The 17867-nt window shown below is 41.9% G+C and overlaps 1 protein-coding gene across 3 annotated transcripts in view; it reads right to left on the bottom strand.

Moving 5' to 3' along the window:
* Window positions 1–604: 604 nt before the first annotated feature.
* The window catches only part of LOC129854497 (FERM domain-containing protein 5-like), a 194384-nt gene continuing 177121 nt past the window's right edge, over window positions 605–17867 (bottom strand). For all 3 annotated transcript variants that reach the window (XM_055921600.1, XM_055921601.1, XM_055921599.1), the window contains 2 exons: window positions 10199–10305; window positions 605–5413 (listed from right to left, as the gene is read on the bottom strand). In XM_055921600.1, coding sequence (XP_055777575.1) covers window positions 4821–5413; window positions 10199–10305 — 700 coding nt within the window. In that variant the 3' untranslated portion in view covers window positions 605–4820. The remainder of the gene's footprint in view (window positions 5414–10198; window positions 10306–17867) is intronic.

Here is a 17867-nt window from a genome sequence, read left to right as displayed (position 1 = left end):
TTCAATAGGACAATGACCCAAAACACACCTCCAGGCTGTGTAAGGGCTATTTGACCAATGAGAGTGATGGAGTGCTCCATCGGATGACCTGGCCTCCACAATCACCCGACCTCAACCCAATTGAGATGGTTTGGAATGAGTTGGACCGTAGAGTGAAGGAAAATCAGCCAACAAGTTCTCAGTATATGTGGGAACTCCTTCAAGGTTGTTGGAAAAGCATCATGAAGCTGGTTGAGAGAATGCTAAGAGTGTGCAAAGCTGTCATTAAGGCAAAGGGTGGCTACTTTGAAGTATCTAAAATATATTTTTATTTGGTACTACATTATTTCATGTGTTATTTCATAGTGTTGATGTCTTCACTATTATTCTACAATGTAGAAAATAGTAAAAATACAGAAAAACCCTTGAATGAGTAGGTGTGTCCAAACTTTTGAATGGTACTGTATGTGCGAACTGTTTAGACTGGGAAGCATACGGTAAGGTTTACAAGGAACCATCAGAAATAACAAATATTGTATAGTATTTTATACTGTTAGAAAATAAGTGTTACAATGGTTGAGATGGTATGAGTAAGACTCACGAGGTGAAGGATATGGTACACACATTTAAGAATAAATTATATTTATTGATAAATTAATCATCGAATACACCAGTCTTCATCTTGTGTTAAAAAATATTCAGTCTTGATTGGGAGTAACAACAGAAATACAGAAGACATGCTTGCAGAGACCGATCCATATGCATGGCCATGAGACAGTAAGGGAGCTAACAGAAGGACATTGCAGAGGCTGTCTGGGTGTTCCTAACACTGGAGTCATTGGGGACGTTCCAGGTCGTCTTCATTGCAGTCACACTGCTCAGATTGTCAGATCTTACCACCTGGGTCACTAGTATTCATTAGTTACATTACACACCGTAGGAAAATGTCTCGCAAAGAAAGAATTAAGGTAATCCCTCCCTGTTTGTTTCTTCAGTTTGGTTTCTAGTGAATACGACCCCTGGAGACATGTTTGCACATCTCCGGAACCACACTGATATGATATTGCTATTGATTTATAGAGATCTTTCGAGATGTGCAGCATGACTGCAACAACCTGGAACACACCCATTGCAATCAACACTGAGCTGCATGCTACTGCTACACCATCTTCTCATCATCATCTCATCCCATGCATTAAGAAGCTAGGTTCACCAGTATAACGGTAGGTAGGCTAATCATGAAAAACATGTCACTTGAATATCCAGTGATCCTATATGGAAAGACAGAACACATCAAAACAAAACAAAAAACATCACTTACTTTTTCTGTCTGTAGCTGCCCACATTGATTTCAACATTTCATTATTTTCAAATGTTTTCATTATTGCTCAAATAAGGTTGTATTGTTTGTCATACACATTGAACTGAAATTCAAAGTTGCGATCTGAGGTATAAAAATCTAAATCTTCTGCCTTGACTGGCCTTCCACAACTTCAAACAAAATCAATCACTTTAATCTAATACACCAATCAGGTACCAACCACTTGTCGTTATCTTAATATTGGTGCATAGCAGACCACATTAATTCATAAATCTATATTATTTATTAAACCCAACATACACTAGTCTATTGAGGGATTATAACATTTAAACAATATACATATGTCTGATAGGATTGAACTGATGCAAAACCAAATGATGATGTAGAAAGATACTTTTATCTTGAGTCTATGAAGGGTTGCAAAATTTCTGGTCACTTTCACAAAATTCCAGAATTCCTGGTACGAGAATTACACATTTTCTGCTTATTCCCTCCCGTTTCCAGTAATCTTCCAAGTGTGATTCCTGGAAAGCATGGTAATTTGGGGACATTTTCCAGAATTTTTCAACCCCAAGTCGATGCTATTCCCTCTCTCAACTTGTTTATTCTAAGCCAACAGATAGAGTGCTGGCTAAGGACAATATAATAGAAGCTTGTAGTGATTATCATTGTCCTGTTCTGCAGCTCTTCACTAGTCAACCCTCTCCCAAACCCTCCTCAGGAACTCTAGCTCTCATGTGAAGTACCACTGAGGCTGCAGAGAGGTATCTTTGGTAGACATGTAAAGACAGTGTGAAAATGAGAGGGTATAATGCTCCCTTAGGTGGATTTGGAGGTAAACTTGACAAAAACTTTCCCTGGCCCAGATTAAACCGATTCCTAGACTACAAAGCACTTTGAATGGAGATGCACCATTAACGATGCCATAGCTCAGGTGTAGGCTTAATATGGGTCCAGGAAACCGTCCCTGAATCTCTACCTACTTTGCGTATTTCTTTGAATTCTAGTCCTCATCTGAATCACTGCGCTAAAAAAGTATAATTTTCAATGATAAAAAATAACATTAGTTCAGTTAAAATAGGTTATACAAGGAAAACTCTAAATATAAGGAGACTCTACTTTGTACAAAATAATTCAGCAGGACTTCAATATATTCAACATTTAAAAATAACCCAATGCATTAGCACAACTACAAGTTGAAATGTATTTTTCACCTAGGCATGTTCATTTTCTTATAACTTTGGAAAATAACCAGAATTATTTATTTCAAAGTGCACATTTAATAAACTAAAATGTACCATATCCAACCTTAAAATACTCATAGTTTTTATCATTATAGTATTGCACATCTAGTCAGTGTTTTCAAGAGGTTGACCACTTTGTTCTACCCCCTACTGAACTTTCCAGGTCACTTAATAATAACAAAGAACACCATTGCATCTAGTTTGATTGATCTTTTTTTTAAAGTTTCTTTAAAAAACTCATGATTGCTAGTTTTTATACATTGATTAAAATAATTGGTAACAGTATTCTATCTGATGCCATTTGAAATCAGAAAATACAACAATTCCATTCATTTGGTTTATAGTTTTGATGTACTGTATGACTGTCTCTTGATTGTTCCATGCCAATTTGTAATGATGGTTAATTAACAAACAAACTATAAACCAAGTTTAGGACACCCACAGTCATTACACAGATATTCTTCAACTCTCTTACAAGACAGTATAGTACACTGAGTGTACAAAACATTAAGAACACCTACTCTTTCCATGACATAGACTCACCAGGTGAAAGCCTCCCTTATTGATGTCACTTGTTTAATCTACTTCAATCAGTGTAGATGAAGGGGAGGAGACAGGTTATAGAAGGTTATAGATTTTTAAGCCTTGAGACAATTGAGACATGGATTGTGTATGTGTGCCATACAGAGGGTGAATGGGCAAGACAAAAGATTTAAGTGCCTTTGAATGGGGTATGGTAGTAGGTGCCAGGCACACCAATTTGTGTCAAGAACTGCAACACTGCTGGGTTTTTCATGCTCAACAGTTCCCCGTGTGTATCAAGAATGGTCCACCACCCAAAGGACATCCAGCTAACTTGACTGTGGGAAGCATTGGAGTCAACATGGGCCAGCATCCTTGTGGAATGCTTTCAACACCTTTTTGAGTTCTTGCATCGGCGAATTGAGACTGTTCCTAATGTTTGGTATACTCAGTGTATATGTACAGTACCAGTCAAAAGTTTGGGCATACGTACTCATTCAAGGGTTTTTCTTTATTTTTATTATTGTCTACATTGTAGAATAATAGTGAAGACATCAAAACTGTATGTATGTAATAACCAAAAAAGTGTTAAACAAATCAAAATATATTTTAGATTCTTCAAAGTAGCCACCCTTTGCATTGATGACAGCTTTGCACACTCTTGGCATTCTCTCAACCAGCTTCACCTGGAATGCTTTTCCAACAGGAGTTCCCACATATGCTGAGCACTTGTTGGCTGCTTTTTCTTCATTCTGCAAAGGGTGGCTACTTTGAAGAATGTAAAATATATTTTTATTTGTTTAACACTGTTTTGGTTACTAAATGGTTCCATATGTGTTATTTCATAGTTGTGATGTCTTCACTATTATTCTACAATGTAGAAAATAGTAAAAATAAAGAAAAACACTGGATGAGTGTTTTGAGTAGGTGTGTCCAAACTTTTGAATGGTACTGTACATTCAAAAACGTACCTTTTTACATCTTCTATTGAATATCATATCTTTGGTTCTTTTCAGACTCCAGAATTCAGTACTCCTGCCAGTAGAAATGTTTCTCCTCCAATAGCAGCCCAAATGAAAGTTTCAGCAGCATTAGAATGATTATCATGGATGTTTTAGATGTTGACCCCAAATGAGTAAAAGGCATGGTTTTTCATCTCTCTCTCTCATCCTTTCTCAGCTCAAACTCATTGGACAGTACACAACTCAACACTACACACCTCTGTTTTTATATCAATGTCAAATCTAATATATTTGTATCCATCTTAATTTTATACAGTTTTTTTCTCTCTTACAATTGATGTTTATATGAAGTAATAGAAAATAAAGGCAACTGTTGTTGTTTTGTTGGTTGAATAATATGTGTTTCCTCCCAGGCCTATAACAGACCTCAGATGTCTCATTTTATGTCGTTTTATAACTCTGTTGCCTTGTCTCTTGGTAAAAAATAAAGTACCTTGAAATGACCTGAATTTCCAAAGTAAAACATGAGCTTAGAAAATGTCCTCCGTTCAGTCTGATGGTTAGAAAAAAGGAAGAGGGTCAGCGAAGGGGGCGGTCCTTGGCTTGTAACAGGAAGTGACTTGTGGGAGAAGCTTGAAGGTTATTTCCCGTTCAGATGGAGCAGCCCTCTCTTCCTGTCTACAGCCTTTCTTTACTTTCTCCTATCCTCCCTCCATCCTTTGCGTATGTCCTCTCAGAGGAGGCCTCTTTTTCATTCACTCCTCTTTCTCTCCCTCCATCGCTCAGTCTTTCTCACTTGTCTATAAGGAAGCCTCCCATCCAGCGGAACTTGCAGGCAACCCACCGTCTGAGAGGGCAGAAATACTCAAAGTGAAACTGCTGGAACTCAGGCGTCTTGCGTATGTCCCGTAGGAAGGCGATGTCCAGGTCAGACTCAGTCAGCATGATGAGGAGGGAGAGCAGGGCAAACAGCAGTCCCATGGTCACCAGGAACATACGCAACACACTCAGGATGAACTTATGTAGCTCCTGCACCTCGTTGTTAGGGAGAGACTTCCTGGTCCGACCCAGCCGAAGCACTCTGCCGTCGGGGCCGAACTCAGCCACCTGTCCCTCAGGAGTCCCGGCCTCCGACTCCTCCTCTTCGATGCTGCAGGGGGCTCCATTAGGGTGGCGCGCCACGGCTAGCTCCAGGCTGAGTTCGGCCGTGGGGGTGGGCAGCACACTGTCCGAGGGGCAATAGGCCTCGTCAGAGATGACCCGCTGGGATGACCCGCCCTCGCCGGCATCTGTTGTGTGGTGACGGTGTCGCGGCATGAAGGAGTCGCCGTGGGAGACAGAACGCACAGGTGTGGAGTGGGCGGAGTCTCGTAGGGACTCCAGGCCTGAGAGAGATAGAGATAGTAGAAGAAACAATCAGAGTCCTCATGGAGGATCATAGGTTTCACTCTCACACACATTCATTATAGGTTGTAGATACTACCTTGTCCTGCTAAATAGAATGCTCAAGTCGAACACAGAGGAACAAAGGTGTTCTGATACAGTAGGCCCCTCTGACCTAAATATTCATAGGTTTCACCTCCATCACTCGGTCGCGTCATGCCATTGTTATGAACGTTCTCAACCCGGCCTCTATCGGTGGCGCCACAGTGGTTGTCACGTTTTTGACCTTATTTCCTTTATTTTAGTCTTTATTTAGTTGGTCAGAACGTGAGTTGGGTGGGTATGATCTATGTTGTCTGTTTCTATGTGGGGTTTCTTGTTTGGCCTGATATGGTTCTCAATCAGAGGCAGGTGTTAGTCATTGTCTCTGATTGGGAACCATAATTAGGTAGCCTGTTTTGTAGTGTGTTTTGTGGGTGATTGTTCCTGTTCGTGTGTTCATCTGGTCTGAGTTCACTAGTTCGGGACTGTAGCGTCTTCGGTTCTTTCTGTCAGTTTGTTGTGTTTGTTCGTTGTTTAAGTAGCCTATTAAAATATGGATTATCATCACGCTGCATTTTGGTCCTCCTCTCTTTCACCCGAAGACAGCCGTTACAGTGGTGCCCTAAAATCCTGATAAACCCAGTCATTCTGGACGGAGGCTAATGACTGTTTAGTCTAAATTACACTATACTGCCTGCAAATACGATGATATTGCTAAAGTAGTCAAATGTTTAGTAGGAAACAACTTTTCCAGCATTATCATGTTGTCAAATTTACTTTAGACAAGGCAATGTTGTCATTAGTTAGCTAAGTTCATCAAAAATAGCTAGCAATGCTAACGATAGCTAGCTAAAATCCGGTGTCCACTCAATCTTAGCTAGCTAGCTAACGCTATACTACAGTTGTGGCCAAAAGTTTTGAGAATGGCACAAAGATTAATTTTCACAAAGTCTGCTGCCTCAGTTTGTATGATGGCAATTTGCATATACTCCAGAATGTTATGAAGAGTGATCAGATGAATTGCAATTAATTGCAAAGTCCCTCTTTGCCATGCAAATTAACTGAATCACACAAAAACATTTCCACTGCATTTCAGCCCTGCCACAAAAGGACCAGCTGACATCATGTCAGTGATTCTCTCGTTAACACAGGTGTGAGTATTGACGAGGACAAGGCTGGAGATCACTCTGCCATGCTGATTGAGTTTGAATAACAGACTGGAAGCTTCAAAAGGAGGGTGGTGCTTGGAATCATTGTTCTTCCTCTGTCAACCATGGTTACCTGCAAGGAAACATGTGCCGTCATCATTGCTTTGCACAAAAAGGGCTTCACAGGCAAGGATATTGCTGCCAGTAAGATTGCATCTAAATCAACCATTTATCGGATCATCAAGAACTTCAAGGAGAGCGGTTCAATTGTTGTGAAGAAGGCTTCAAGGCGCCCAAGAAAGTCCAGCAAGCGCCAGGACCGTCTCCTAAAGTTGATTCAGCTGCTGGATCGGGGCACCACCAGTACAGAGCTTGCTCAGGAACGGCAGCAAGCAGGTGTGAGTGCATCTGCACGCACAGTGAGGCGAAGACTTTTGGAGGATGGCCTGGTGTCAAGAAGGGCAGCAAGTCACTTCTCTCCAGGAAAAACATCAGGGACAGACTGATATTCTGCAAAAGGTACAGGGATTGAACTGCTGAGGACTGGGGTAAAGTCATTTTCTCTGATGAATCCCCTTTCCGATTGTTTGGGGCATCCGGAAAAAAGCTTGTCCGGAGAAGACAAGGTGAGCGCTACCATCAGTCCTGTGTCATGCCAACAGTAAAGCATCCTGAGACCATTCATGTGTGGGGTAGCTTCTCAGCCAAGGGATTGGGCTCACTCACAATTTTGCCTAAGAACACAGCCATGAATAAAGAATCCTCGGAGAGCAACTTCTCCCAACCATCCAGGAACAGTTTGGTGATGAACAATGCCTTTTCCAGCATGATGGAGCACCTTGTCATAAGGCAAAAGTGATAACTAAATGGCTCGGGGAACAAAACATCGATATTTTGGGTCCATGGCCAGGAAACTCCCCAGGCCTTAATCCCATTGAGAACTTGTGGTCAATCCTCAAGAGGCGGGTGGACAAACAAAAACCCACAAATTCTGACAAACTCTAAGCATTGATTATGCAAGAATGGGCTGCCATCAGTCAGGATGTGGCCCAGAAGTTAATTGACAGGATGCCAGGGAGGATTACAGAGGTCTTGAAAAAGAAGGGTCAACACTGCAAATACTGACTCGTTGCATCAACTTCATGTAATTGTCAATAAAAGCCTTTGACACGTATGAAATGCTTGTAATTATACTTCAGTATTCCATAGTAACATCTGACAAAAATATCTAAAGAAACTGAGGCAGCAGACTTTGTGAAAATTAATATTTGTGTAATTCTCAAAACCTTTGGCCACGACTGTACATCTAAAGTCAATCTGGCGACATCAAAATTATGAAAAAAGGTTTTCCTACTAATTATTTGCCTCATTTTGAATGGCATTGTATTTCCAAGCCACTTTTGATGAAATCTTCATCATCGCTCATTGACGATGCATTGAGTAAATTGCTTAGTTGGGCATCAGTCCAAAACAAACATTCAAAAACATATTGTGACGAAACATGCAACCCATGAATACCTGGAATACCCCAACCAATCCTCTCCAAATGCTCCACTACACTGCTTCACATACACAACAGACAGGCAATGCAGCCACTGATGTCCCTCTACAACACTACTAACATGACCTTAAACCAAATCAACTCAGAATCAAAGCCGTCGGCCATAACATTTACTCGAGACACCAGACCCAAACCAAATAATTCCGTCTAGCCGCATGCCATCGTTCCATCTCTAACAAAAACAGGGAATCTGAGAAGGAAGAGGTTCCTCGAAGGCTTCTTGTGTTACCCCAGACTCCAGGGCCATGGCTTCCAAAGCTGTTTCAAAGCAATGTTACTAAGATCTGTAACACTAGATGGAGGAATCTGTGCCATGATGCCATGTGTAAGTGTAACCCTGGATGGTTTAGTAAGAGATTCTGAATCCTGTGCCATGATGATGAGGTCCTTTACCTTCGGAGGAGCTACCTGGCCTGTTGGAGCCATAACCAGGAGGTGTTACGCTCAGCCTGGTCGAAACCCTGGAGGCCTCTGCGGACCCAAACCCAGAGGGTGCCCCAGGGAGGGCAGGGAAGATGGGTATGGCCCCCAGAACCTTGCCCATGAGTCTGGGCCCCAGCTGGAGGACGCGGACCTTCATATCACGGTAGCAGTGGTTGATCATGCACAGATGCACATTCACCTTGGTCTCGATCCGGATCAGGCATTTCACCATGGTGGCTGTTGAAGGAGTGAATAAGCGCAGTGTACCGGCGTCCAAGTTACCACTGTCCTACAACTGCCCTACTAATGTCCTACCACCGTCCTACAACTGCCCTACCACCGTCCTACCGCCCTACTCTTCCCCTGTGTCTGTCCGCTCTACTTTTGTCCCTTGTCCCATGTCTGCTGTTGTCCCCTATCCCTTTATCCTTGTGACTGGCGATGGCTGGCTACACTACACCACTCTGTCTCTACGACAGCCAGGCAGGCTGGGAGAGTGACTGGCAACATCCTGAGAGCAGGAATGTGGCCCAATTGCAGTGTGGTTATCCTACCCCCAACCCCCTAAAACTGCTACCCTTCTAACCATATGCTCCATAGTGACATACATGGAGAGGCCCTGACAGGAGGGCTATTTTTAGGCTGGGTATTATTACCACTGTAGATACCAATGAAGAACAGGAAAGGTTTGGACAGGGTTGGAGGGGTTCAATATTAGGACCTGTCATTGTACAATACAATACAATGCAACAGACATCATGTAGGTAAGTTGCTACTTCACGTTCCTGTTTATACTGTAAAAGGGACTGTGAATGTTCTTTACAAACCAGCATGGTGACTTTCTCCTGCCACAATAATACCTTACAGTCACAGCAACTCTTGAGAGAATTGCAAGAATGACAAAGGAGAATAGATAATTGGTGCAGCCTTTGGTGTGTGTGTGTGTGTGTGTGTGTGTGTGTGTGTGTGTGTGTGTGTGTGGATTATGGATAAGCCTGAATGACACACACAACTGTTGCTCTGCTCTCATAGCAAAGGTACTACTCAGGTTACTGCTCAAGACAAGCTTTGTGCGTCAGTGTGTGTGTGTGTGTGTGTGTGTGTGTGTGTGTGTGTGTGTGTGTGTGTGTGTGTGTGTGTGTGTGTGTGTGTGTGTGTGTGTGTGTGTGTGTGGGTGTGTGTGTGTGTGTGTGGGTGTGTGTGTGTGTGTGTTAAAAGCCCCCAGAAAAGAGGCACTGTAAGGCTATAATCCATTCAGACACTAAAGCAGTGAAGTACCATAGCAGCAAAGCAGCATAGACACGTTTAAATCTTATGGCAGCTGCTTTGTAAGGCACTTCTAAAGAAAATGTAGGGTTTAAAGTAGCTCTGCTAGCGGTGCAGATGCAATCTGGGACCAGTTTACTAATGGACTAAAATGCACATTCAATGGAGATTATTCATTGAGCATAATTTTCAGTCCAGGAGTAAGCTTTATCTGGGTCTGGCAAACCAGCCATCTGTGTGCTATAACTTTTTGTTACACACATGAGTAGACTTAATCCAGCCCTATCTATGTCTACTGTAAATTATTGTAACTGATGTGTGTGGAGAGCGGCCAGTGTGTGTTTTACCCTCCATGATGGAGATGTGTACAGCTCTCCGTCTTTGTCGGGGGACACTGGTCAGCCGTGGGCCGTGGGTGATGGAAGGACAGCTCCTACTGGGTACCAGACCAGCCCTGTGGAAACATGTTACATGTTGGGGTTATAGACATACGCTCTTAGAAAAAAGGGTTACAAAAGAGTTCTTCTGCTGTCCCCATAGGAGAACCCTTATTGATTCCAGGTAGAACCATTTTTGGTTAAAGGTAGGACCCTCTGTGGAAAGGGTTCCACATGAAACCGAAAAGGGTTCTATCTGGAAACAAATAGTTATTCAAAGAATTCTCCTATGGGGACAGCTGAAGAACCCTTTTAGTTTCTAGATAGGATAATATATAGTGGAGGTAATTCAGCTGACAGTTTTATCCAAAGGGACTCACAGTCCAGTAACATATAGTGTATATTCAGTATGTGGGCCATGTGGGAATCACACCATCTAGAGTTGTAAGCAACATGCTCAAACTAGGTGCCATGGGTAGCCCAATTCTGATACTGTTTTCAATAATTGGTCTTTTGACCATTCAGATCAGATCTGAAAAGGAGTGACATCAGCGGCTGCATTGTATGTCTGTTGTGTATGTGAAGCGGTGTAGTGGAGCATTTGGAGAGGATTGGAAAAGTGTGGAAAAAAGATCAGAATTGGGCTACCTGTCTAAACACAGCCATGGTGTAACTCAGACATCAAACTAACTGCCATGGTGTAACTCAGACATCAAACGAACTGCAATGGTGTAACTCAGACATCAAACTAACTGCCATGGTGTAACTCAGACATCAAACGAACTGCCATGGTGTAACTCAGACATCAAACTAACTGCCATGGTGTAACTCAGACATCAAACTAACTGCCGTGGTGTAACTCAGACATCAAACTAACTGCCATGGTGTAACTCAGATATCAAACTAACTGCCGTGGTGTAACTCAGACATCGAACTAACTGCCATGGTGTAACTCAGACATCAAACTAACTGCCATGGTGTAACTCAGACATCAAACTAACTGCCACGGTGTAACTCAGACATCAAACTAACTGCCATGGTGTAACTCAGACATCAAACTAACTGCCATGGTGTAACTCAGACATCAAACTAACTGCCATGGTGTAACTCATACATCAAACTAACTGCCATGGTGTAACTCAGACATCAAACTAACTGCCATGGTGTAACTCAGACATCAAACTAACTGCCATTGTGTAACTCAGACATCAAACTAACTGCCATGGTGTAACTCAGACATCAAACTAACTGCCATGGTGTAACTCAGACATCAAACTAACTGCCATGGTGTAACTCAGACATCAAACTAACTGCCATGGTGTAACTCAGACATCAAACTAACTGCCATTGTGTAACTCAGATATCAAACTAACTGCCATGGTGTAACTCAGACATCAAACTAACTGCCATGGTGTAACTCAGACATCAAACTAACTGCCATGGTGTAACTCAGACATCAAACTAACTGCCATTGTGTAAGTCAGACATCAAACTAACTGCCCTGGTGTAACTCAGACATCAAACTAACTGCCATTGTGTAACTCAGACATCAAACTAACTGCCATGGTGTAACTCAGACATCAAACTAACTGCCATGGTGTAACTCAGACATCAAACTAACTGCCATGGTGTAACTCAGACATCAAACTAACTGTCATTGTGTAACTCAGACATCAAACTAACTGCCATTGTGTAACTCAGACATCAAACTAACTGCCATGGTGTAACTCAGACATCAAACTAACTGCCATGGTGTAACTCAGACATCAAACTAACTGCCATTGTGTAACTCAGACATCAAACTAACTGCCATGGTGTAACTCAACCATCAAACTAACTGCCATTGTGTAACTCAGACATCAAACTAACTGCGATGGTGTAACTCAGAGATCAAACTAACTGCCATGGTGTAACTCAGACATCAAACTAACTGCCATTGTGTAACTCAGATATCAAACTAACTGCCATGGTGTAACTCAGACATCAAACTAACTGCCATGGTGTAATTCAGACATCAAACTAACTGCCATGGTGTAACTCAGACATCAAACTAACTGCCATGGTGTAACTCAGAGATCAAACTAACTGCCTTGGTGTAACTGAGACATCAAACTAACTGCCATGGTGTAACTCAGACATCAAACGAACTGCCATTGTGTAACTCAGAGATCAAACTAACTGCCATGGTGTAACTCAGACATCAAACTAACTGCCATGGTGTAACTCAGACATCAAACTAACTGCCATGGTGTAACTCAGACATCAAACGAACTGCCATGGTGTAACTCAGACATCAAACTAACTGCCATGGTGTAACTCAGACATCAAACTAACTGCCATGGTGTAACTCAGACATCAAACTAACTGCCATGGTGTAACTCATACATCAAACTAACTGCCATGGTGTAACTCAGACATCAAACTAACTGCCATGGTGTAACTCAGACATCAAACGAACTGCCATGGTGTAACCCAGACATCAAACTAACTGCCATGGTGTAACTCAGACATCAAACTAACTGCCATGGTGTAACTCAGACATCAAACTAACTGCCGTGGTGTAACTCAGACATCAAACTAACTGCCATGGTGTAACTCAGATATCAAACTAACTGCCGTGGTGTAACTCAGACATCGAACTAACTGCCATGGTGTAACTCAGACATCAAACTAACTGCCATGGTGTAACTCAGACATCAAACTAACTGCCATGGTGTAACTCAGACATCAAACTAACTGCCATGGTGTAACTCAGACATCAAACTAACTGCCATGGTGTAACTCAGACATCAAACTAACTGCCATGGTGTAACTCAGACATCAAACTAACTGCCATGGTGTAACTCAGACATCAAACTAACTGCCATGGTGTAACTCAACCATCAAACTAACTGCCATTGTGTAACTCAGACATCAAACTAACTGCCATGGTGTAACTCAGACATCAAACTAACTGCCATTGTGTAACTCAGATATCAAACTAACTGCCATGGTGTAACTCAGACATCAAACTAACTGCCATGGTGTAATTCAGACATCAAACTAACTGCCATGGTGTAACTCAGACATCAAACTAACTGCCATGGTGTAACTCAGAGATCAAACTAACTGCCTTGGTGTAACCCAGACATCAAACTAACTGCCATGCTGTAACTCAGACATCAAACCAACTGCCATTGTGTAACTCAGAGATCAAACTAACTGCCATGGTGTAACTCAGACATCAAATTAACTGCCATGGTGTAACTCAGACATCAAACGAACTGCCATGGTGTAACTCAGACATCAAACTAACTGCCATGGTGTAACTCAGACATCAAACTAACTGCCATGGTGTAACTCAGACATCAAACTAACTGCCATGGTGTAACTCAGACATCAAACTAACTGCCATGGTGTAACTCAGACATCAAACTAACTGCCATGGTGTAACTCAGACATCAAACTAACTGTCATTGTGTAACTCAGACATCAAACTAACTGCCCTGGTGTAACTCAGACATCAAACTAACTGCCATGGTGTAACTGAGACATCAAACTAACTGCCATGGTGTAACTCAGACATCAAACTAACTGCCATTGTGTAACTCAGACATCAAACTAACTGCCATGGTGTAACTCAGACATCAAACTAACTGCCATGGTGTAACTCAGACATCAAACTAACTGCCATTGTGTAACTCAGACATCAAACTAACTGTCATGGTGTAACTCAGAGATCAAACTAACTGCCTTGGTGTAACTCAGACATCAAACTAACTGCCATTGTGTAACTCAGATATCAAACTAACTGCCATGCTGTAACTCAGACATCAAACTAACTGCCATGGTGTAACTCAGACATCAAACTAACTGCCATGGTGTAACTCAGACATCAAACTAACTGCCATGGTGTAACTCAGACATCAAACTAACTGCCATGGTGTAACTCAGACATCAAACGAACTGCCATGGTGTAACTCAGACATCAAACGAACTGCCATTGTGTAACTCAGAGATCAAACTAACTGCCATGGTGTAACTCAGACATCAAACTAACTGCCATGGTGTAACTCAGACATCAAACTAACTGCCATGGTGTAACTCAGACATCAAACTAACTGCCATGGTGTAACTCAGAGATCAAACTAACTGCCATGGTGTAACTCAGACATCAAACTAACTGCCATTGTGTAACTCAGACATCAAACTAACTGCCATGGTGTAACTCAGACATCAAACTAACTGCCATGGTGTAACTCAGACATCAAACTAACTGCCATGGTGTAACTCAGACATCAAACTAACTGCCATTGTGTAACTCAGACATCAAACTAACTGCGATGGTGTAACTCAGAGATCAAACTAACTGCCATTGTGTAACTCAGACATCAAACTAACTGCCATGGTGTAACTCAGATATCAAACTAACTGCCATGGTGTAACTCAGACATCAAACTAACTGCCATGGTGTAATTCAGACATCAAACTAACTGCCATGGTGTAACTCAGACATCAAACTAACTGCCATGGTGTAACTCAGAGATCAAACTAACTGCCTTGGTGTAACTCAGACATCAAACTAACTGCCATGGTGTAACTCAGACATCAAACTAACTGCCATGGTGTAACTCAGACATCAAACTAACTGCCATGGTGTAACTCAGACATCAAACTAACTGCCATGGTGTAACTCAGACATCAAACTAACTGCCATGGTGTAACTCAGACATCAAACTAACTGCCATGGTGTAACTCAGACATCAAACTAACTGCCATGGTGTAACTCAGACATCAAACTAACTGCCATGGTGTAACTCAGACATCAAACTAACTGCCATGGTGTAACTCAGACATCAAACTAACTGCCATGGTGTAACTCAGACATCAAACTAACTGCCACTGTGTAACTCAGAAATCAAACTAACTGCCATTGTGTAACTCAGACATCAAACTAACTGCCATGGTGTAACTCAGACATCAAACTAACTGCCATTGTGTAACTCAGACATCAAACTAACTGCCATTGTGTAACTCAGACATCAAACTAACTGCCATGGTGTAACTCAGACATCAAACTAACTGCCATGGTGTAACTCAGACATCAAACTAACTGCCATGGTGTAACTCAGACATCAAACTAACTGCCATGGTGTAACTCAGACATCAAACTAACTGCCATGGTGTAACTCAACCATCAAACTAACTGCCATTGTGTAACTCAGACATCAAACTAACTGCCATGGTGTAACTCAGACATCAAACTAACTGCCATTGTGTAACTCAGATATCAAACTAACTGCCATGGTGTAACTCAGACATCAAACTAACTGCCATGGTGTAATTCAGACATCAAACTAACTGCCATGGTGTAACTCAGACATCAAACTAACTGCCATGGTGTAACTCAGAGATCAAACTAACTGCCTTGGTGTAACCCAGACATCAAACTAACTGCCATGCTGTAACTCAGACATCAAACCAACTGCCATTGTGTAACTCAGAGATCAAACTAACTGCCATGGTGTAACTCAGACATCAAATTAACTGCCATGGTGTAACTCAGACATCAAACGAACTGCCATGGTGTAACTCAGACATCAAACTAACTGCCATGGTGTAACTCAGACATCAAACTAACTGCCATGGTGTAACTCAGACATCAAACTAACTGCCATGGTGTAACTCAGACATCAAACTAACTGCCATGGTGTAACTCAGACATCAAACTAACTGCCATGGTGTAACTCAGACATCAAACTAACTGTCATTGTGTAACTCAGACATCAAACTAACTGCCCTGGTGTAACTCAGACATCAAACTAACTGCCATGGTGTAACTCAGACATCAAACTAACTGCCATGGTGTAACTCAGACATCAAACTAACTGCCATTGTGTAACTCAGACATCAAACTAACTGCCATGGTGTAACTCAGACATCAAACTAACTGCCATGGTGTAACTCAGACATCAAACTAACTGCCATTGTGTAACTCAGACATCAAACTAACTGTCATGGTGTAACTCAGAGATCAAACTAACTGCCTTGGTGTAACTCAGACATCAAACTAACTGCCATTGTGTAACTCAGATATCAAACTAACTGCCATGCTGTAACTCAGACATCAAACTAACTGCCATGGTGTAACTCAGACATCAAACTAACTGCCATGGTGTAACTCAGACATCAAACTAACTGCCATGGTGTAACTCAGACATCAAACTAACTGCCATGGTGTAACTCAGACATCAAACGAACTGCCATGGTGTAACTCAGACATCAAACGAACTGCCATTGTGTAACTCAGAGATCAAACTAACTGCCATGGTGTAACTCAGACATCAAACTAACTGCCATGGTGTAACTCAGACATCAAACTAACTGCCATGGTGTAACTCAGACATCAAACTAACTGCCATGGTGTAACTCAGAGATCAAACTAACTGCCATGGTGTAACTCAGACATCAAACTAACTGCCATTGTGTAACTCAGACATCAAACTAACTGCCATGGTGTAACTCAGACATCAAACTAACTGCCATGGTGTAACTCAGACATCAAACTAACTGCCATGGTGTAACTCAGACATCAAACTAACTGCCATTGTGTAACTCAGACATCAAACTAACTGCGATGGTGTAACTCAGAGATCAAACTAACTGCCATTGTGTAACTCAGACATCAAACTAACTGCCATGGTGTAACTCAGATATCAAACTAACTGCCATGGTGTAACTCAGACATCAAACTAACTGCCATGGTGTAATTCAGACATCAAACTAACTGCCATGGTGTAACTCAGACATCAAACTAACTGCCATGGTGTAACTCAGAGATCAAACTAACTGCCTTGGTGTAACTCAGACATCAAACTAACTGCCATGGTGTAACTCAGACATCAAACTAACTGCCATGGTGTAACTCAGACATCAAACTAACTGCCATGGTGTAACTCAGACATCAAACTAACTGCCATGGTGTAACTCAGACATCAAACTAACTGCCATGGTGTAACTCAGACATCAAACTAACTGCCATGGTGTAACTCAGACATCAAACTAACTGCCATGGTGTAACTCAGACATCAAACTAACTGCCATGGTGTAACTCAGACATCAAACTAACTGCCATGGTGTAACTCAGACATCAAACTAACTGCCATGGTGTAACTCAGACATCAAACTAACTGCCACTGTGTAACTCAGAAATCAAACTAACTGCCATTGTGTAACTCAGACATCAAACTAACTGCCATGGTGTAACTCAGACATCAAACTAACTGCCATTGTGTAACTCAGACATCAAACTAACTGCCATTGTGTAACTCAGACATCAAACTAACTGCGATGGTGTAACTCAGAGATCAAACTAACTGCCATGGTGTAACTCAGACATCAAACTAACTGCCATTGTGTAACTCAGATATCAAACTCACTGCCATGGTGTAACTCAGACATCAAACTAACTGCCATGGTGTAACTCAGACATCAAACTAACTGCCATGGTGTAACTCAGACATCAAACTAACTGCCATGGTGTAACTCAGACATCAAACTAACTGCCATGGTGTAACTCAGACATCAAACTAACTGCCATGGTGTTATTCAGACATCAAACGAACTGCCATGGTGTAACTCAGACATCAAACTAACTGCC

This window comes from Salvelinus fontinalis, chromosome 4, assembly GCF_029448725.1.
Source record: "Salvelinus fontinalis isolate EN_2023a chromosome 4, ASM2944872v1, whole genome shotgun sequence".
In the NCBI taxonomy this organism is placed as follows: domain Eukaryota; kingdom Metazoa; phylum Chordata; class Actinopteri; order Salmoniformes; family Salmonidae; genus Salvelinus; species Salvelinus fontinalis.
The sequence above is the reverse complement of the archived record's forward strand: the minus strand, read 5'-3'. Positions and strand labels throughout refer to the sequence as shown.